At 32.0% G+C, this 22,668-nt stretch overlaps 1 protein-coding gene and 1 long non-coding RNA gene across 2 annotated transcripts; both read right to left on the reverse strand.

Moving 5' to 3' along the window:
• Positions 1–3,925: 3,925 nt before the first annotated feature.
• LOC129314046 (uncharacterized) lies at positions 3,926–11,033 on the reverse strand. Its single transcript, XM_054957425.1, has 3 exons — positions 10,888–11,033; positions 6,039–6,092; positions 3,926–5,792 (listed from the first exon to the last, which is right to left on the reverse strand). Exons 1-3 carry the CDS (start codon positions 11,031–11,033, stop codon positions 3,926–3,928), a joined length of 2,067 nt encoding a protein of 688 aa, XP_054813400.1.
• Positions 11,034–15,338: 4,305 nt separating this feature from the next.
• On the reverse strand, positions 15,339–21,248 carry LOC129314580 (uncharacterized). Its single transcript, XR_008594180.1, has 4 exons — positions 21,002–21,248; positions 20,804–20,905; positions 17,288–19,326; positions 15,339–15,662 (listed from the first exon to the last, which is right to left on the reverse strand). It is a non-coding gene; the product is annotated as an uncharacterized LOC129314580 (long non-coding RNA).
• Positions 21,249–22,668: the final 1,420 nt, after the last annotated feature.

The raw sequence follows: 22,668 nt of genomic DNA on the forward strand, positions 1-22,668 counted from the left end.
ATGAAGGCAACTGAAAATAGAGAGGTGAAAATGCATAAAAAATATGACATTCCTTTCCACACTCGATGCTCTCCAGCAAAATTTAAAGAAATTGCTGAGTTCATAAAAGAGAATGGCCATTTAAAAGAGAAAGTTGAGGCAATTGGGTTTTTTAAGTTGTTGAATATTGAAGGCTTGAAAATCCTAAGAGAGATGTGCCATGAGATCATGCGATCTTATGATCCCCTGACTCAGAAAATGACAATAAGGGGGAAAACGGTATTACTGAGAGCAGGGGACCTACAGGCTATTATGGGGCTACCTAATACTACAAGGGTAGTAGAGTTGAATGTTAATAATGAGTTGGTAGTAGAATTGAAGAGTGATTATACATCAATGTCATTAAATGACTTAAAGAACAAGATCACTTTTAATGATGAGAATGACATGTTTGAGTTTCTTTTTTTATTGTTCACACTTGGAACTCTTTTGTGTCTTGGTGGAAGTCCTTGAGTTACTGATAAGGTGTTGAAGGTGTTGGCATGTATGAATGATGCATGGTCTGATTTTGATTGGGCTACTTTTGTGTTGGAGGAGTTGAATCGGGAGATTTAGCTCTACAAGGAGCATGTCAAGAAGGGAAAGTTAAAGGGAACCAAATATATTAAAGGATGCCTCTACTTCTTATTAGTAAGCTAAGTTATTTTTGCTATTCTCATAAACCTTAGTTGTTACAACTATCCTTACATTGAATTGATGTTTTAGATTTTCTATCTCTAAAATTTTCCTCTGAACAAAGCTGTACCCCCAGCTAGTGAAGCAATAGGGTATTGGACTAAAGAAAAGGTTAATGAAATGGTGAAGGTTTAGTGGCAGAGCTGCCATGGCTTATTGTACACTAAAGTACCAGCCCACCTTGATACCAACCTTAGTGCCTTAACGCAACTGCCTCCAATTATTGCCTTTCATGACAAGGTGTGTATACTTTTAACCCAATAGTATTTTTGGATCCCTTAGTTATGAGTAAGTGAACCTTAAGTTCAGAACAAGTAAATCTTTTGATGTGCAGGACACGAAGGATGTGTATGTAAGAGTGAAGGCTTACATGGAGAAGGTCTGTTTTGCTAATGTTAATTTGTGAACATTTCATTGTGAAACAAGAACATATTATTGTGAATAAGTGCATATTTCATGTTTTGTAGGAAATGAAGGAAGTACAAGAGAGAGTCATGTCTTACATGGCTAATGAGCTGCTAGAGTTGCAATCAAAGAAGGTTGTCATAGAAGAGGAAGAGGAAGAGGATGAAGATGAGGTAGGTGAGAATGACAAGGACGACAAGGGGGTGAGGAGGGGGAATATGATAAGGATGAGGGTGATGTAGACAAGAGACAGAAGAACAAGCAGAGGTAGAGGATCTAGAAAACACAAAAGTTGACGAGCAAGAAGGTGGGGAGGAAAAAGAGAAAGATAGAGATCAAGTGGTAGAAGAAGCAGAGAAATCAGACATGGATGCATCTGAACACAAAGTGGCTGCTGAAGAGAAAGGGAAACTTTTAGTGAGGAGATCTAAGAGGAAGAAGAAGGCTGTTGTTAAATCTCTGTGGACACCACTTGTTACCCAAAAGAAGAGAAAAGTTAGTGACAAGCAACGGCTATACAGATTGTGCACAGATTGGTGTACAACAAGGATGATGGAGAGTAAGTGAAAAATTATTGTCATAAGAAATTGAAAAAAAATGTTCCTTACTACAAAGCATCATAACTATTTGTTTTGGTTGGATGCCACGAGATATTTATCCAAATGTACGACTACTATGTTACACGGAGTGAGCTATGTTCTCTTAGACCAGCATAATGGATAAGCAATCGGGTAAAAAAATTTCAAACCTATATTTAACAATGAAAGTCCATATATGTACAATGGCATGTTCATAAATGAACAACTAAATGTCCATATATGTCCATATAGGTAATTACTATAGTCAATAGGACTCTTGTAGGTGATCAGGAGCAGCAGTCATCTCATGTCACGCGTCATATTTTTGATGCTGAATTCATGGCTAGGATGACAAATAATCCATCACGGTGGAATATAGGTGAGAATGTAAAGCATATTATCCCCGAGCATTTGGGATATAACTTAAGTAACTGTGATTTCATATTTGGGCCTACGGTATTTAGAAACCATTAGTTCTGCTTTGTCCTAGAACCAAAGACAATGAAATTTTATATTCTTGATTCTATGGTTGATCATGAGCAATTAGAGGCTAAGGAGGAAGATATGAGAAAAGTAGGAAGAAAAGGGAAAGGGAGGTTGGTAAAAAAAGCCTAAAGGATCTAGTGTACAAGGGCTAAATAATGATGGGTGCAAATATTGTACACTTTAAATTATGAACACTTACTTCTAAATTTGTCACCCTTTTAGTGTTTGTTGGCTGACCATTTACCTTTATAGAGGGAGTATTTCAGATCAATTTTGCTCAAGGTGAAGCCAAAATTATCTCAGGTCGAGTACAGTAATGACATACTCTATCCGCAGGTCTTCAAGCAAGAGAACAAGTAAGTTATGCTAATATAATGTTATAATCTTTTTCACTATTGCCTTCATTCATATCTTACTCTATTGCCTTTGTTGTGTAGTGATGATTGTGGAATTCATCTTATTATGTGGCTCAAATTTTGGAACAATACTGTCAACATTGATCATCTTTCATTTACCATGCCTAAATACATAACACAAGAACTATCGGAGATGAGGTGTGACATATCATGCTGGCTGGTGGAGCATCCCAATAATGTCATCCGTGAACGTCCACTTTTACTTGTAGAAAAAAGCACATGAAAAGACAAATGTAGGATTGTAGAATTAGGTTCTTCGACAAGGATTGTGTACATATTCGAAGATTTTTTTTGTAATTTAGAAATAGTTTTTGTTTGTAAATGGAATTATGTATATTTTTGCACAAAAAGAAAATGAAAGCTACAGTCTCAACCTTTCCATTATGTATAGGACAACACCCCGTGTGCACAAGACGATGTCCATGCATGCACAACTAAAAATCCATGAGTTCTAAGTAATTCAGTTACCTTCTTTGGCTGAAATTGCTATGCAAACCATGATGACAAAACACCCACTATACATAAGACAATGTCCATACATGCACAACTATAAATCCATGAATGTTGACCATATTGACTGAAATGGCTGCGCAAAGCACGCACGACAGAACATCTACTATGCACAACTAAAAATTCATGATTTTTTCATAAATTCATTAGCCTAGAGAAAATGATAGGTTATGCAGACCATGCACGGCAGAAGACCCACTATGCATAAGATCATATCAATACATGCACAACTAAAAATCCATGATTTTTCAAAAATTCACTACCCTAGAGAAAATGACAGGTTATGCAGACCATGCATGGTAGAAGACCCACTATGCACAAGACCATGTCCATACATGCATAACTAAAAATCCATGATTTTCTAATAATTCACTAGCTTGGAGAAAATGACAAGTTATGCAGACTATGCACGGTAGAATACCACTATAAACTATACGATGGCCATGTATGTACAATGAAAAGTCCATGCATTTTGAGAAATTCTGTTGCTGAAATGGCTACACAGACCATACACTGAAGACCACCCAGTATACACAAGACACTGTCCGTGGATGGACAATGAAAAGTCCATACATGAAATTTCATGTTGGCATTTTCATGTTGGTATTAGCCACATGAAATTTGATATCATATTTCAAGTTTGACATACATAAAAAGTTATCCACTGTATGCAAAACATCTAACAATTGCTTCTCTATATACAAACAAAAAATATATGTCATTCCCAATTACCCAAAAAAATATTAATTGAGAATGCTTTCATATACATAATTATAGCTACTTATGCACACTAAAGAAGTATAATGTAACTACTTGTTATGATGGGTTAGGATTCTTGCATGTCTTGCGACTGTGTCCAGCCTCCCCACATCTTGAACAATGATAAATCTTTTTATATTGGAATTGAGACTCTATCCTCCTTGTTCTTAGCCTCCCAGGAGGATGGCTGGTTAAAGGCGGCTGCAAGAAAGTTTGTGATAAGTTATTTATTAATGTTGTTGTATCAGGCTTTGGAATATCAAAAGTCTTAATCGGGATCATATTACTACCATAGATTTTTTCTTGACAACTTAAATGATACCATTCCTCAACATATTGATATATATTTCCATGTGAAAGCTTTATGGCAGAACATACACGAGGACATGGTAGTCCAGACATCTGCCATGCCATGCAAGAGCATTCACGTAATTCAAGATTTACTCGCACATCTACATTTAATGTTTTCACCCTAACAGAGTTCAGTGCATAAAAATCAGCTTGCAATGTATCACCTCTTAACACATTTTCCTTTAGCTTTGTTTCCACATTTACTCCAACACTATTTGTCCATTTTTCTAGTGCCACTTTGCTGTTATGCAGCTTCTTTGCTAATTTCTCCCTATGCTTATACATAAAAACAACAATATTATATTTCCTTTCCTTAACAACCCAAGAATTAAAGGACTCAGCAATGTTAGTTGTTATGTTATCCCACCTCCTATGGGGAAACTTGGTAAGTGCCCATCTATCTATGTCATTGTGTGTTTCAAGCCATTGTAATAAATCTAGACAAAAATTCATCATATTTGACATTGCAATATTGAACTTACTAGGGAGTCTTGCATAAGCTATTGCATCCAGGAGCTTGAATGCTGCATCTTTTGTCACTCCATTCTTTCTCTTACCTCTTGTGACTTTTAAAAACTCTAACCCAAAATTTTCTTTCACTTGACGGTAACAAAAAGCATGCCTGTCATAACCATATATTGCTTGTATAGCCCTAATGATTGAATTATGTCTGTTAGACACTAGTGCTATCTCTCGCGATTCTATTATGTTCTTAATATTTTGAAGAAACCATGACCACTCCTCAACTATCTCACCACCTACTATGGCATATGCCACAGGAAACATCTTATTATCTACATTATATACACATGCTGATAGTAGAGTTCCCTTATATGGTCCACTCAAGAAAGACCCATCTATATATAGAATGGGTCGAGCACCTTCCATGAAACCTTTTATGCTACATCCATATGCAACGAATAAACATTGAAATCTATTGCACGGCCCAACTATCCATTTTGCAACTGTGGTCGGATCACTTTCAATTAGCCTTTGACATATCCAAGGAATTAACATATATGATTCATCCGATTGACCATATATTTCAGCCAAAGCTTTCTCCTTACCTCTATATGCTTGATAATAACTAAGTTTCAAACCATACTCCCTATAGATGTCTCGTCTAATATCATTAGGAGACTTGCTTATGGAAGCCCTCAACTCATCAATTATTATGGATGACGTTAGTGTTGATACACTTTTATGGGCAACATCAAGATTATCTTGTGCAAAATGAAGATGTTGATCCTTAAAAGTTCTTATACATAAGAAACTATTATCTTTTCCACCAAACTTGTATGCTTCAATATACCATGGACATCCCTCAATTGCACACTTCACAATAACTTGACCTGGTTTGTTCTTCAAAAATTTATATCCGAACTTGTGCGCTAGGCTATACTTGTATAATGCCTTCTTAAATGCCACAGCATGAGTAAATGTTTGTCCTAATCCAATAAGCAAATCCTTCCACTTGCTAGCATTTATCTCTGGAATAGGGGTAGAAATGCATTGGATAGCTAAATTATCTTCTCCACTTTCTGTTGGAATGCCTCTTCTAGAGTTGTGTAAGCTGAAGCCTTCCAAATCAATATCCTAATGCTCTGGAGATCACGAACTTCCATATGAAAATGGTAAAAACTGGTCTATCCTGCATTTATAAAAGTTACCACATTATTAGTGCTTTGTATTAATAAATTATATTTTAAACGACTAACTATTTAATATAAACAAGTAAATATTCATGTTTGCACATTATATAATCCAATGTTCTTGACAATGCATTTTTGACCCAAATGACATGAATGTCAGTACTTACTCTTCAGGATCATCTTCAAGTACAACCCGTCTAACAACATACACATGAGCAGTTCTTCCATTGTATTCAAACAATTATTCAACTCTAACATCATCAAGGAGATCTATGCATGTGCTTAAATCAATCTCAACAGTGAACTTTACGTCATTTCCATTATCACCATGGCAAACTTCTGAAGATATAAATGATCTTAGCTCTGTATATTTCATTCATTTTGTTATGGTTCTTGCAATTACATTTCCACCCTCATACTTCATATCACTATCAGCACTCCTCACAAATTCACCGCCATAGTGGAAGAAACAAAATAATTTTTCTCTTGAACTACTTTCTATCTCTTATATTAACCTGCAAAGAAGAAATTAATCTACATAAATGTTCACATACAGAAGCCCAACTTTTATTTTACACAACACAAAGTTCAACATAAACAACTCAAAGTTCATTTTCACACAACAGATACTCTAATGTCTTTGACAGCAAATTTTCTTTACATTAGGAGTGCTATTGTATTCAATTCACATGTCAAAATTCAATATTAACAGGTCAACCATAGATATTGTATATATATTCTCACCTAAAAGTTCATGTTATTTAAGTTTATCATTAAGCTAAGCTTCAATGGAATGCTCAAGTTAGATAAATATGGCACAACATAATATCTACTATGCACAACATAGAGTTCATATATTCTTACTTGAACCAACTTAATCATTCAATAACCTTTAGCTTATATTAGTAGCTTAGGCTTCCTTAATAAATTGCACAAGTAGGCAAATCATGTATAACACAATATCCACTATGCACAATATAAGGTTCATTTATTCTCACATGAAAGTCCATGTTATTCCAATTTATCATTAAGCTAGGCTTAACAAAAGGAATGATCAAGGTAAGCAAACAAGGCACAACATAATATCCACTATGTACAACATGAAGTTCATATAGTCTCACCTGAACGTCATGTGATTCCAATTTATTATTAGACTACGCTTAACATAATGCATATCTCAATGCCCAAAAAAAAACAGCTCAAAGTTCATTTTTGCACAATAAATACTCCAAAATTTTTGGTGAAATATTTTTTTCATATTGGATCATATTTCATTCAGTTTACATGTAAAACTCCAATATAAATAAGTCAACCATCATCATTGTGCAACAACTAACCCACTCTAAAACTTTCACGGCCAAAATGGTTCAGCAACCTTTACCTTATATTAGCAGTAGAATCACAAAAAAAATTCCAATTTCAACAATATCACATTTAACTTTGTACAATAAAAAATCCATCTCATATGCACTCTACTATCTCATGTAAAACCCCCCTCAAATGCTTCCATTAAATGAACCACTACATATGAAATGAGTGAAGATCATCTTTGTCACCACTTCACCAGTAACTCACATGCAGTAATGGAAAACCTTAAATTATTTCTACCCTTAAATGATTTATGCAACAATAATGGATGCCTCTCATTTCTACAGCAAAAACAGTAAAAATTGTAGCTCATTTCTTCTACAACACCGTCAGAAACCAGGAAACCTCCACCTCAGACCATTAAATCATCAAAGCACTGCTTAAAATGGAGAGATTTTAAAGTCTACGCACCTTGAAAGTTATTCCTCTCCATTAGAGTTCAGAAACCTTCCCATTCTCCAGCTGAATACCCTTCCCCGCGTTTGTCATTCTTTCTCTACGTTGGATTTCATTCTTGTCCATTAAGGGCAAAAAAGTATTTTCACTCTGAAAAAAAATTGCACTTGAGGCCTTAAGGCCTGCAGAGAAATTTCAGATTCATTTAGGCCCTAAGTGAAATAAATTTTATTTTTAGGGCCCTTAATGCCATTGCCCCTAAAAAATATAAACTTAACAGAGGGAAAAACTCACAAATGAGAAGAGAGATGTTGGGAAATTTTCCCAATTCCACCAACTTTTGTTTCTCTACTAATCACTAGGGAGTCTTTCTAACAATACTTCATCTCATTGACCCTCTCTTTAATTAAATGCATAGACTCACTCTAAATCTCTCTCCCTCAATTTCTTTGATTATTTCATTCTGGGTATGTGACAGTTGTATTTATAAACCAAGATTTTAACAAATCGTCCCACCCTAAACAGGCTCAATATTAGGGATTGCGTGCATATATGTCAAATTGCAAAATGCCCATTATTGCTTATATAATTACCATTTATGTTTTATTCTTTCATTTCTTTCATAAGCGAATATTTTGACTTCTAACCATCCTTTCTATTTATTATTTTTCTTTTCATTCTCATGATTTTCTATTAGTTTTTCACTCTTTGGTTACGTTATTTGTGTGATAAATATACTCTGTTTAATTTTATTTTTTTAACTCAAACTAGAAAGAATAGAAGTAAGTGTTGATTAGTTTAACAGAGAATCTAGCGGTTCACCGAATATGTAATTTAAATTATTGTTACCTAATTTGTTATCCTTGTTATGATTTGATTAATGTTTTGAGAAAAAGATAACACAAGAATTTTCATTCTTATAAATGTAGCAAGCATTAGATTATACGAATCATATCACTTGAATTATGAGTTGAATGCCATAGAACTATCATTTGTTTATAAATGTTACTGTATCAAAATTTGTTGATGATCTACTTTTTAATAAGATGTTTTTATATTGTGAAGCTATATAATTAATTTAATTGATTTTATTACAAATATTTACAAAATTTGGTATATTTTTAAAGCAATAGTATTTATTTGTGCATCATTATATTAATGATGATTACGAAATAAAATGTACTTCATCATTGAAAATAAATATAATTAATATAATATTATTTGTTGGGCCTACTAATATATATAATCTTCTACAATAAATATAAAAACTCTAATAGGCATACAATTTTTGACTCATAGATATGTGGTTCATTTCTTAAATTCTATGCAATGCACTATTTAAATATGCAATTCTTTGTTTAAATGTATTTAATTCTTTCAAGACAAAAATATTAAATTGTAGGGTTTGGTAGAATGCTCACTGTGCCCATAGTGATTAAGGTGATTTTCTAATTATTCAAACTTTAGGGATTGGTAGAACGCTCACTCCATAAATAGTAATTCTCTTTCTATTTACTCTTGTCATATTTTAAGATGAAAATGTATATATCATTTTTGTGGTTTCAATAAAATTTATATATTCAAAGTTTCCATTTTTCATCTTCTTTTGCCCCCACTTGGTTTTGTTTTGTTTACCTCTCATCATCTCATGAGAATCTCACTAAAAGCAAGTGTGGATGAAATTAAGAACTAAAAAAAGGAAAACAAAAAACAAAAGAATGAAAGGTATGTGGTATAATTACTAAAAGACTCAAGTTTTGGGTGAATTTTATACACAATGCACAAATCATTAGGAAATAAATGCATACTTCAATTGGATGTATACATTGGATATGTGACAAGATTTTCCGTTTCCTATAGTTGAAGAGTTCTATTTTCTTTTCATGTAAATTTTTTTATATTTTTATTAATCACTTCCTCTTTTCTTTTCTTTTCTTTTTTATCCTTTTCCTTTCAATGCATCAATTAAAACAACTTTTTTATGCTGTATACCTATATCACATATATTTTAATTTCAGAATTTGTTGTAACTTAATCAGTGATACCTTTTAGCACTAGATACAATTTTTTACATCTTAGGTTCATATTATTTAATTAAATCATGATAAGTATAGAATCCTCTTAGTATTAATATAATATATCTGATGCTATTTGTTATTGTTTTATAAAATAAAAGGGAAATTTTAAATTTTGGAATGAGTTGTATCAAGTAAATGTTCATGGACTAATCAATAATTGAATGAAAGTTTAGGGATTAAAAGATATATTATTTCAAAATGAAATTACATAACTCACACATGCCAATAAAATGTTTTTAATTAACGGGCTGATGTCCATTTTTGTCGCTAAACTTTTTTTGAAGAGTGCTGGATATCTTATACTAAAGGCCATAAGCAATTTTTTCAATCACCCTTGCATCAAATTATCAACCATCTTTTTCATTACTACTGACATGAAATAGTTGCAGGTCTCATACATAGTGACAATAAGGCATTTTGACCCATTTTGCCACCATTTTCGCCGCTAAAATCAGGCCTATTCCTACTACTACTGCTGACACTTCCAACGCCTTTAACCCTTAATTAATTTATATCCTACAATTTTTTAAATCATTCCACTCTCTACCCTCAATTTTTGAGCATAATCCTAGAGAATTATTTTGAGATTTATAGCTAGGAATCAATATGCAGCATTTAACATATATTAATGTGGATCCCTTTCTTCTTGGTTGTTTGTATCCTATATTTGGCCAGGCTTCCTAATTGTGTTCTTCATCTTCCCTTATACCAATACAAATGCAGAAATAATATTCATCCACTATTTGAATCTCTGACAAGAAAGAGACAAAAAATATTTACTTTCATCATTTGTTTATTAAACCATTCTGCCTAATTCTTTTGCCCAAAATCACAGACAAAAATTCTATTTTTTTATTATATATTTAACCAAATCTTTCACTGAGTTTCATTTTGTTTATTGTGAATGAAAATAGACTTGACAATATTAGACAAAAGGTGCATTTACTAAAACTTTCACTGAGATTCATTTTATAAGGGTCTAAAAAATTGAAATAACTAAAAAGAACAAAGGTAAAGGTGTAAATTTAGTTATATACTATTTTTCAAGGAGCATTGGGTGATTCATATTATAGGATGGTCCAAAATAAATTATCAACTATTTCAACTTAGTATCCAGCATCCTCCGTCTAATATGAACAAACGTCCATTATTTATTTTTATTGTGGCAACGCACTCATTTAACAATCTCATCTTCTCTGCCTGCCACTCTCCCTCAATCCATCTATGGCTTCTTGGCCTACTACTCTCGTCATCGCTCTCATCCTTGTCTTCCCCTTTACCCTCAACTATCCTCTTCTTTCCGACAATCCTCCCCACCATTTCCATACCCACCACAACTTTCTCTCCTCCTCTTTATACGACACTGAAGCCTCCTAAGAGAAGTACTTTCTCCAGTCTGCCACTCCTTTGCGTTTCACTGCCCCAATGGCATGTCCATCCTCATCATTGTTACCGCTTGCTTCATCAGCACCCACTGCTCTAGTGGAAATTCTCTTGCACACAAAATCTCTTTCTTGTCAACTCCATAATATTTTCTCAATTGTTCTTCACCAACTCTCTTCCGCCAATTTCGATCACATTTGCTTTGGAGAATCCTTTTGTTGTTGATTCGATTTATTCATAGGTTATTCTATATGGCCAGTACTCTAATTCCCAATTCTCCATTACTTTAATGGCAATCCTTTGTAATTCATCCTAACTTTTAGACTATTTCATTTCTGGTCTTTTCTTCTTCTTGGAATATAATCTTCATCTCATTGAGTTTTCCTTTTTTCGTCTATTTTTTGAAAGGTTGTGAAACCCATTACTAGTCTGGTCCCTATGTTACATTTGGTTTTTGTTCTGTGATTCACATTTGGTTTCCTAATCTTTCAACTGGGGAATTTAATTTGTAGTCAAATGGTACCCACAATCTTCAATTGGAATGATGAGATTTGGAGAGAGGGTTAGAGAGAGAAGATGAGATCTGGAGAGAGGGAAAAGGTGCAGTGAAATTTGCATAGACCCCATAAAGAAATTAACATCCGTTTGGTCAAAATTAATGGTAGATGCTAGGCACTTTATTTTAAATAGTTGATAATTTATTTTGTACTACTCAATAGTGTAAGCTATCTAGTGCACATTGGAAAATATTTCATAGCTAAATTTGCACTTTTACCCAAGGAACAAAAGAAAATCAACATGACAAATATCAACATTCTAAAAAAAAATCCAAAAGAATGGTAGAGATTACAAATTAAAGGATTGTTATTTACTAGAAATGAAAAGACATTATTTAATATACCTTTGAAAATCTTTATACATAATCAATACAAAATTCTCTTTCTCAAATGAGTTTGATAATTATTTTGAAACACAATTAGAAGGACCCTACAACATGCCATCATTACTGAAGTTTGAAAAAAAAATAAACAAGCACAATTTTATTGATTGGAAACTTAATCAATCCTTGGAATATATTATCAATATAGCATTGTGTATAGCATACTTACAAACGCATAATTTTGTTGATTGCTAGCTGAATCATGATACAAAAAGCTCAATAGCTAGTCACACAAATTTCATATCAAGTCATAAAAATTTGGTCCCACCCCTATTGGGCAAAATATTAAAAATTGCCTGCATAAATGTCACGCTGCAAAATACTCGTTTTTTCACTTCTATAATTGCCAATTGATTTTTTTTAATTATTTACTCACTTCCTTACTCAAATAGTTTGGTTTTATGAACATCCTTTTCATTTATTTTAATTTTATTTTCCTTCTCATGATTTTCTAGTAGCTTTTCACTTTTTGGTTTTTTTTTGTGTTCTAAATATATTTTGTTTAATTTTTAAATAAACTTTGTTACTCAAACCTGTTTTAGAATTTTAAAAAAGCTACAAATTCATTATAGAAAAATTACTACTTTAATGTTTTAAGTGGTTGGTTAGTTTGATAGAGAATTTAGCGGTACAATGGATATATGCTATTTATGTTTCGAAAAAACTTAACGGGATAATTTATATTCTCATAAATGTGACAAGCATTAGATTATATGAATTATATCATATGAATTATGAGTTGGATGCCATAGAACTATCATGAATAAATGTTACCATATCAAAAATTAAAATTAAAAATATTAATAAAATTTGGCATTATTGCAACAATATAATTACTTATTATATTAAATATAATAAACATGATCTTGTTTTTCAGGATATAGATAAAACTATAAAAACTCTAATAATCTTACTATTTGTGACTAATAAATATGGATGCGGTTCATTAACCAAAATATATATATCTATATGCATGCGGTCCATTGCTTAACCTCTACAATACAATGCACTAGTTTAATATAATATGCGATTCTTTTGTTTATATATATTTAACACATTCAGGCCGAAAAGGTGTATTTAATTCCAGGGCCTTGTAAAATGGTCACTCCACACACAGTAATTGAGGTGGGTTTCTATTTAATTTTCTTTCTATTTACCATTTGTTATCTTTTAATTACACTAATAAATGGTTAGTTTTATTCAAATGGTTTCATTCATCCTACTTCCTCCTTCAAGTTGCGTCCTGATACACATATATAACTTCTGCAAACAAATATATAAGTCCACTGACTTCTAAGCTATTTGACAATGAATCAAAGCACAATAGTAAAGAAATAAGAAATGGGTGTGGTGTAACATGAGATAAAATATAATTAGATTTAATTTAGAATATTAGAGTTATCTAATAAAGATATTTAAATAAGGATATTGATTCAATATATTACCTTTGATTATTTATTTTATTGTTATCTTAGATATTAGTATCTTTAAGATTATATTTAGATTTAGAATTTAGAATTTGAATTTGAATTTTTATTATTTTATTATTTTTAAAGCTCTATAAATAGGGCCAAGTTTTTCATTTGTATTTAGCTTTTGAGTATTATTGAATAAGAGTTTCAGAGAGTTTCAACTTTCCCCCTTCTTTTCTCTCTCTCCTCCTCCTTTCTCTTTATCTCTCTTCTCTTTGTTCCCCTTTCCATTCTCGTTTTACATCAATTTGGTACTAGAACTAGGTTCCCATCACACTTTTGTTGCCAATCTTATTTAGAAAGTATAACTTTTTCATTAAAATTCGAAGGTCCAAGCAAGGTATAACGAACTCACTATTCAACATTACTGACTGGAGTGCTTTCATCACCTTTTACAAATTTGTTCACTATTAGATCTTGAAGCTTTGCAATTTCTTCATATGTTTGTGGCATTTTGAGCAATTTTTCATTTTTTATCAATCTAAATTTTTGTATTCCAAAAAAAAAAGAGAAAAGGAAAAAGAAAGAAGAAAAGGAATTTTTGTGGGTTATGATGCTTAGTTGCCAAAATGAGCTACAACATATACACACATTTAGATTATCAGTATGAATATGCCAATCTACCACAATATGCTCAACAGCGAAAGGATTATGCTCAACGGTACACATATAATGAATATCAACAACAATATGCCTATCCATTACAAGAAACTTATTGGCAAGAAAGCCATTAGTATGGTTATGAAGAGTAACGATATGAGTACACAAGCCATCAATAATATGAGCATACTTATTTTGACAATTATGAGCGTCGCTATCTCCAGTTGGAGTATGCTAATCATAAGCGATATGAGTACGAAGATCGATACTGACATGAGTACATTGAGCAATGACAATATAAGCATCTTAATAGTTATCAACATGATTATGTTTATCAATATGAGAATAGTACTTGTTGACTTTCAGGAGAACATAGACCAAATTATAGTAAACTGGATCGCTTTCAGCAAGAATAGAATTGTTATTTTAACAAGCTTAGGAGGGATTGTGGTGAAGCTAAAAAGGCAACATATGAGATTAAGAGGATGATCAATCCGTTGAGGAAACAAATGGAAGAACAAGCATCAAGCGATCCAACAATGGCAGAAGTTCCTTCCTTGCTAGTAGTAGATTCTCTAAACAATAATCAAGTTCCCGCTATAAACAAGTACAAGTGGCTCCTTCTCAAATTGTTTATAGCAAGGATCAATTTTCTAAGGTCACTCCATTGCTTAATGGTCAAATCCAACAATACTTTATTTGTTGGAAAGGTTTTTCAAAGATTTTGTATGGTCAAACTACTCACCCTTGCTAGAGTTTGTTCTTTTGCTACCTAACTTGTTGGAAGGGATTTCTAGACTCACCTATATCAAGTTGCTTGCTCTTGTTAGAGCTTGGTTTTTTTTTTTTCAATATCTCACCTGTTGGAAAGGGTTTCCATATTTGAGCACTTCGCTAAAATTTATCCCATCCTTCCCTTCCTAGATTTATGCCTTAATTTTAACTCATCAGGAGTCGAGTTCTTCAAGCTGGGGAGAAATGGTGTAATATGAGATAAAATATAATTAGGTTTAATTTAGGATATTAAAGTTATCTAATTGAGATATTTAAATAAGGATATTGATCCATTAGATTACCTTTGGTTATTTATTTTATTGTTATCTTAGATATCAGTATATTTAAGATTATATTTAGATTTAGGATTTGAGATTTGAATTTAAATTATTATTATTTTATTATTTTTAGAGCTTTATAAATAAAGCCAGGTTTTTTATTTGTATTCAGCTTTTGAGTATTATTGAATAAGAGTTTCAAAGAGTTTCAACCTTTCCCCTCTTTTCGCTTTACCTCTCTTCTCTTTGTTCCCCTTGCCCCTTCTTGTTTTACATCAAGATGTCTACAAGTGAAACTCAACATTCTTGTTCTCTTTTTATGCACAAAGCACAATATGGGAAAGAATCCCAAGGTTTTGTTCCTAAATAAGGAGTTAGAGCTTATTTCTTGCATGCAAGACTTTCACAGTAAAATCAGTTCAAGGAAGTCAAGTACTTATTCTATAAATCATGTATCAACCTAGCTTCCATATCAATGAGTTAGAGCTTCTTGAGAATTTATCTGCAGGAAATCAAGTACAAATTGTGGTTAGCATCATGTTCAAATCACTACAATTTTAAGATTTATATAAAATTTGAGAAAGCCTACGTTATTTATGACTTGTGAATTGTGAATATCATGACTCTAACAAAAGTACAACTTAATTATTAAAATATCAATATTAATATAAAATATAAAGATTAAGATAATTTGCACAACTCAAAATTTAGTTGCTCACATGCAAAAAAGCTAGCTAGTGTGTCAAATCACATAACTTTTAAAATTGTAAACGGTGCTCAAGATATTACTTTAATTGTTTCACAAATTGTTATGATATGTAGATAATAAATTGATGATGAGAAACGATCACATGATAGCAAGGACCACAGTTCATCAAAGCAATCTGATAAATTGAAATTAGCTTGATTAACTAGAATAAATGCAAAAGCCAAGAAAAAGAAAAAGAAAAAGTGAAAGAACTTTGGTAAAGGGGTTGTGCCTGCGGCTTCTCCAAATATGTATGGCAAAAAAACCTCAATCATGTAATATTAAAATAGTTGTTTGCTACAAATTTGACGCTTCCATTTACCAGCAAACGATCTAACTCAAAAAACCTGAATATGGATTATCATATTTCTAAGTTTAGAAAAAAAATTATTAAAATTTAAAACTTGTTTTGTAGTTCTCAGGCAAGTATATGGTTATACGTGCCGTCATTCCTATCTCCATCTTGCACATACTATATACATCAATCTACGAGAAAGAAAATGCATGAGCAAATCTTCTTCAAAGTTGCATTCATTTCATATTAGATACAAATATACATAGAATTTTTTCTTATAAATTAAAATTTCCTCCATACCATGTACATGAAGATATTTACTTTTTTTTTTATTAGTAATTTAATATTGGTCATGATTATAGTTTTTCAATAATAAAAAAATTCAAGTCAACTTTCAAAGGAAAAAAATAAAATAAAATTAGCACCGTGGAGCAGTAGGAAGAAAAGGAAAGAAAATTTCACCTTAAAAATCAAACCAAAAAGAAGATTAAATTGTGTTGATATGAGAAAGCATAGACTGAATCAAGAATCACAAAATTCAAAAGTAGAGCAGCTTGCAAACCATTCTCATCAATGCGAGAAAGCAGTTGTTTCTAGAAGTACTGATCATCTTTCCTTGCTCCTATTTTCTTCATATATTAATTTCTCTAGATGAAGCCCTATGTATCAAACCGTTGAACTCAAAAAGAAAGAGCAACGATAAAACAAATTTTGTGCCAGGCATTTCATCAAACAACTAATACGTGATTCTCACCCATGGAAAAGTATTAACTTATTAGGATACGATTGATTTCATTCAGAGTTTCTGATGCTAGATCTATTTTTTAAGCGAAGAAGCTTGTTGCAATTTAAGTTATTCTTTTTGTATACATCTAATTCGAAAGATGAAATCCTGTGCGAGAAGAAAACTAAATCAATGAGTCTAATTCCAAGAACAAAATGATTGAAAATTTGAGCTCTAGGAATTTTATGTTAAATCCGGTGAGTTACGCTCATATAATCATAAAGAGAAAATGATATGAATGATTCAATTCAGAGTATCTGGGGCAAATACTTTAATTGTTTCCATATACGTAAAAGGTACCTTTTTTGCATCCTTAAAGAACTTTCAAACCATAGCAAAGATGGGACTCGAAGATGATTGATGAGACTCCTATGTGAATATGCAATCTGAACGAGAAGTAGTCATCCTTACACAGGGATGACGGGCTTGAATTGAAGTTGCAACAAGAACAGATCTGGAGTCGCTGAAGGCTGAACAATAATGGTATGATAACAATGACTACGAGCGTTGATTGGCCTAGAAGGCATGGACGATGACGGCTGGACAACGATCAAGTACGACCAAGTAGTGATGTTGACTAGGTAGTGGTTTCTCTCTTTTGTTGTTCCCTAAACAAGTTTAAGAAAGATGAATATTAATGGATACAATAATATGCTTTATTTTATAATTCCAAATGTGATGATGAAAAGTACTCTTTAAAAGTCAAATATCATGTTTGTGTTAGTGAGGTTCAAATTTGCTTTCCTACCAAAGATCATCAATTCTCAAACATCTACATTTAGATGGTTGCATGAATCAACACGATTCAAAGTTTCCTATGATTCTCATTTCTTTGTTTATTTTGACATTCCTATATTTGATTCCTAATTTCATTTTGCAATCTCATTTTGAAGATGTTCCTCAAAAAAGTAATCCAAATGTTGGAAAAATGATATGTGATGCTAGCATACCATCATCAAATCAACATGAAAATAACAACTATCTAGATGATGAAAATGTTAGCCTTTAAATTTTGAATGGGAATAGATTATTAGAATCTCTTATCACTTTCCTAGAAGTCACAAGTATTGAGAATTTCAGCATTGTGGTTAATGGTTTGGTACTTGACTTGACTCAAAACTACCTAACCAACTCAAGGCAAATTTACTATGAACTCTATTGTAGTCATAGAATGTTTTCTTATGAGAATATTATTGAACATCAAATCATCAATCAGTTGTTGGAATCATTTGTGACACCGTTAATATTATTGATGCCATTAAAGCCTAATAGATCACAACCCCTTCAGTAAATTTTGGTGTGGAATTAAAGTTTGAAAGGTCTTGAATGGCTTAACATGAATGTTCAATTCATTCTTGATAGGTTAGAATGGCTCTTGTCTCATGAACAAGGCTCACCTAGGCACTAGCAATGCTCATTCATAACCTCTGAGTTGTTCTAACCCATCATGCAAGAAATGAATATTCAAGCCGAGCCATTCAAGGCCTTTCAATCTTTTATACCACACACTAAAATTTACTAAAGGGTTCGTGATCTTGCAAGCATTAATGGCATTAGTAATATTAATGGTCTCACAAATGACTGCAACAATGAATTGACAGTTTTGATGTTCAAAAGGTTCTCATAATGAGGCATTATTTGACTACAATAGAGTTCATAGTGCTTGGCATTGAAGTGAGTAGTTTTGAGTCAAACAACCAGCCATTAACCATAATGCTGAAACTCTCAATACTTGTAACTTCTTGGAAAGAAATCATAGATTATGATAATTTATTCCTATTCAAAACTTCAAGGCCAAAGTTTTCATCATCTAGATTGTTGTTATTTTCAGGTTGATTTGATGACAATATGTTAGCATCACATATCATTTTTCCACAATTTAGATTATTTTATTGAAGAACATCATCAAAGATGTGATTGCAAAAAGAAATTAGGAATTAATAATGGCAATGTCAAAATAAACAAAGAAATGAAAATCATAGGAAACTTAGAAGAATCATGTTGATTCATGCAACAATCTATATGTATGAAAGTCTAAGAATTGATGAATTTTGGTGGGAAGGCAAACTTGAACCTCATCAGCACAAACACAATATTTGACTTATAAACACTTTTTATCAGCACATTTGAAATTATAAAACAAAGTATTTTATTGTATCTTGGAACATTCATCTTTCTTTGAACTTGCATGGGCGATAATAAAAGAGAGAAACTGCTACCTGTTCAACCACAGTTGGTCTAGTAGCAACAATTCTACCAATTCAAGATCTTTCTTGCATATCAAAACACTCCATATATCACCATCTTCACCACCACACATAACTTGACCATGAAGATTGCTGAAATACAAAGAAACTTAAAGCTTCAAAAGCGTAATACATGGAACAAGAATAAAAGATACATTGCTCTTATAACTGAAGGAAACAGAGAAGGGTAGCATAATGATAATTTCCACAAATTAACTTCCAAATACTACATTCGAAGCCAAGGATTACGTGGAAAGGGATGGGAGAAGTCATCCCTGATGATTAGAGATGTCAATCAAAGAAATACGGATCAAAGTGCTACTCTATAACTTTGACATGAGAAAGCTCCATCACATTTCTTTTTTGAGACTAACAAATTGTAAGATGGAAAAATCAAAGTCATTAAACTGGACATGAATATCATCCAATTTGGAATTAACAACAAATTAAACACTAAATGACAAGGGAAAATGCATATAAAATAAATTTAAGCATATAATAATTTATACATTTTGTATGTGTCTGAGAATTTCAAAACAATTTATTTTAAAAATTTCTATTATTTACTCTTCTTACAGAAATACCTTATATATATATATATATATATAAAGACCAATGAAGCAATCACACATGGTGATTCACTTGTTTGTTTAATTTTTATGAAACATTTTAGACTTTTCTTTTTGGGGACTGATTTTATTTAAAAGAAAAGGGCTTAATAATTAAGCTTATAGGGGTTGGAATTCATATACATGCGGAGAAGTGATTACATGACTAATGTTATTTAGGGGAGAATTATATATAGGTCTTACACAAGAAAATTAATTATTATAAGGTCTATTGACAATGAACTAAGGCCATTGACAACATTCTCCCTTTTATTTATCATTTATTCTCAGAAAATTGCAAGACCACAACTCTAGAGCATGTAAGTCCTACCTCAAAAAGATTCAAGCCACTTGATTTCACAAATAATTTCAAAAGGTAAAAAATTGGAAGGAGGGGCGGCAAAAAGTTAAAGCACCATGAACAGTAATAGTGAATATAATAATCCAAATCTAATAAATCTTGATGAGAATCATGTACTCAAGGATTCGAATAATGAATTGTTATAGTTCATAAACCATCAATGTTCAAGTGTTAATCGAATCAATGCACTTCTTATAATAAAATTTAACTTCCATGAGAAGCCTCAAGGATTGAAATGAAAAGCAACAAATCGTGAAATACCTTGGTTTTCTCCAGAAAGAGAGACAGTACGAAACAAGAGCAAATAACATAATAACAGAAGTAAGCGCTTTCACTTCCATAAATTACCTAAAATAGGGGGAAATAGAGAGACTATTAAAGAATATAAAGAGATATCGAAGGGGTGGAAAGCAAGAAAAAAAATTAGTACTCAAGCCCCTCTTTGTAAATCTTCTAACCAAGCATTGTAGAAAGAAGGATGTCTTGGTTTGTGAAATCTAGTTCTCTTAGAAATACCACGTTCAAAGTCCATACTAGTTTTTGGGCCAAAAAATAAAAGAAAGCGAAAACCAAGCTAGAGAAGGAGGAGATATTGAGTTACCTTTTTCCTATATTAATCCTCAGTCAAGATGGATACTCCTCCCTATATATTTTAGCCAGATGCTTCCCAATCACCACTCCAACCGTGCCACCAAAAGATTAACTAGAATCCCCATAGAATATGTGAAGAAGTTAATGACATGATAAAAAAAATTATAATAAGGAATTGGAAGATATACTAAGATAGGGATCCTAAAACCTTTTTGGTTATAGATGGTCATATAGTTTCCGAGCATCTTATTCACAAATTTGGTTATCTTGTTCCTCCTCTTCGTTTTGCTTCCTCAGATCTCTCTTTCGTCAATCACCATTGGCAAAGTTGAGATTGACCACAAAGGCGAACAAGAAAAACTAGTGGTGTGATCGAGATTGAACATGATGACAAGATCGTACAAGATCCTGATTGGACATAAAGTGAGATCAATGATGCTGCCGAGAGAGATCAATCTAAAACTAAAGAAAGGCAAAGCCCTAATTGAAAAATTAGGGCAAATTTATTTATACACTTGTTAAAATATAATCGGGGTAGAAAGTTTAACAAAAATTTAACTTATTTACAAAAATGCCACCAATAATTTTTACACTAGTTATAATTAGAAGTGAGGTAAAAAGTCTTCTGAAACTTCAACTTATTTATAAAAATGCCATCACACATATTTTTTACACCTGTTCAATTCAAGATAGAACAAAATGCATTCAAAATGTTAAAAAAAAAAAGATGCATTTGAAATCAGTCTTAGTTTGAATGAATTGGCAAAAAAAAAATTGTGTGGGCATTCAATGGCTAGCACACAACTGAAAATAAAATTGAGTTAAAAATTGAGGAGTAGAGTACTAAAAATGATAGCTCTTAAAATAATATCTCTCAAGTTAGCCCAAGAAACACATCTAAGGAAGAAAAGAAGATATAAACGTCAAACACATAAAAATAATCAAATAAATGATAGAATATATGTTTTTTAGCCTCAAGAAATAGCCATGAAGTGATTATCGCACATCATTTATATTTCTAGCAATTATGACCTCCTTCCCTTTCCTATTTTCAAATTTGAATAAATCACATCTGAGGCCAAAAAAAAAAAACTTGATAAAAATTGATGAGTGATTAAACTACCATACCAAAAAACAAAAAACAAAAGAAACTTAACAGAGGATAAAAACTCACAAATGAGATAAAGAGAGATTGGGAGAAATATCGACTTTATTTTCTCTACTAATCACTTGGGAGCCTTTCTAACAATACTTTATCTCATTGACCCCTCTTTAATTCAATGCCTACACTCTCTCTAAATCCCTCTGCCTCAATTTCTTTGATTTATTCTTTCTGTTGTTTTGGATATGTGAGATTTCATTTTATAAGCCAGGATTTTAACAATATCGTCCCACCCTAATTGGGCTCAATATTAGGGATTTGTGCATGTATGTCAAACTGCAAAATGCCCGTTGTTGCTTGTATAATTATCATTTATTTTTATTCTTTTCTTACTTTCTTAAGCAAATAGTATGATTTTTTTAATTATTAATTTTCTTTACTTTCCATGATTTTCTAGTGGTTTTTTCACATTTTGGTTATGTTATTTGTTTTCTAAATATATTCTGTTTAATTTTATAATTTTTGTAACTGAAACATGTTTTAGCATTAAGAGTACTATAAAATAATTCTAAAGAAAAACTTACAAGAATAGAAGTAAATGTTAATTAGTTTAATAGAGAATTTAGTGGATCAATAAATATGTTATTTAAATTATTGTTACTTGATCTGTTATCCTTGTTATGATTTGATTAATATTTCGGGAAAAAAAGATGACACAAGAATTACCATTCTTATAAATGTAGCAAGCATTTGATAATACGAATTATATCACT

Source organism: Prosopis cineraria, unplaced genomic scaffold, assembly GCF_029017545.1.
Source record: "Prosopis cineraria cultivar Desert tree isolate PC_DT_omini unplaced genomic scaffold, ASM2901754v1 PC6, whole genome shotgun sequence".
Lineage (NCBI taxonomy): Eukaryota > Viridiplantae > Streptophyta > Magnoliopsida > Fabales > Fabaceae > Prosopis > Prosopis cineraria.

Excerpts from the sequence above, each read along its gene's own strand:
- LOC129314046 (XM_054957425.1), bottom strand. The coding sequence starts at position 11,033 with ATGGTGGGGAGGATTGTCGGAAAGAAGAGGATAGTTGAGGGTAAAGGG. Across the intron at positions 6,093-10,887 it reads AAGATGAGATTGTTAAATGA|AACTGCTCATGTGTATGTTG; the intron begins GTGCGTTGCCAC and ends ATACAATGGAAG. Across the intron at positions 5,793-6,038 it reads CTTGAAGATGATCCTGAAGA|CTTACACAACTCTAGAAGAG; the intron begins GTAAGTACTGAC and ends GGAAGGCTTCAG.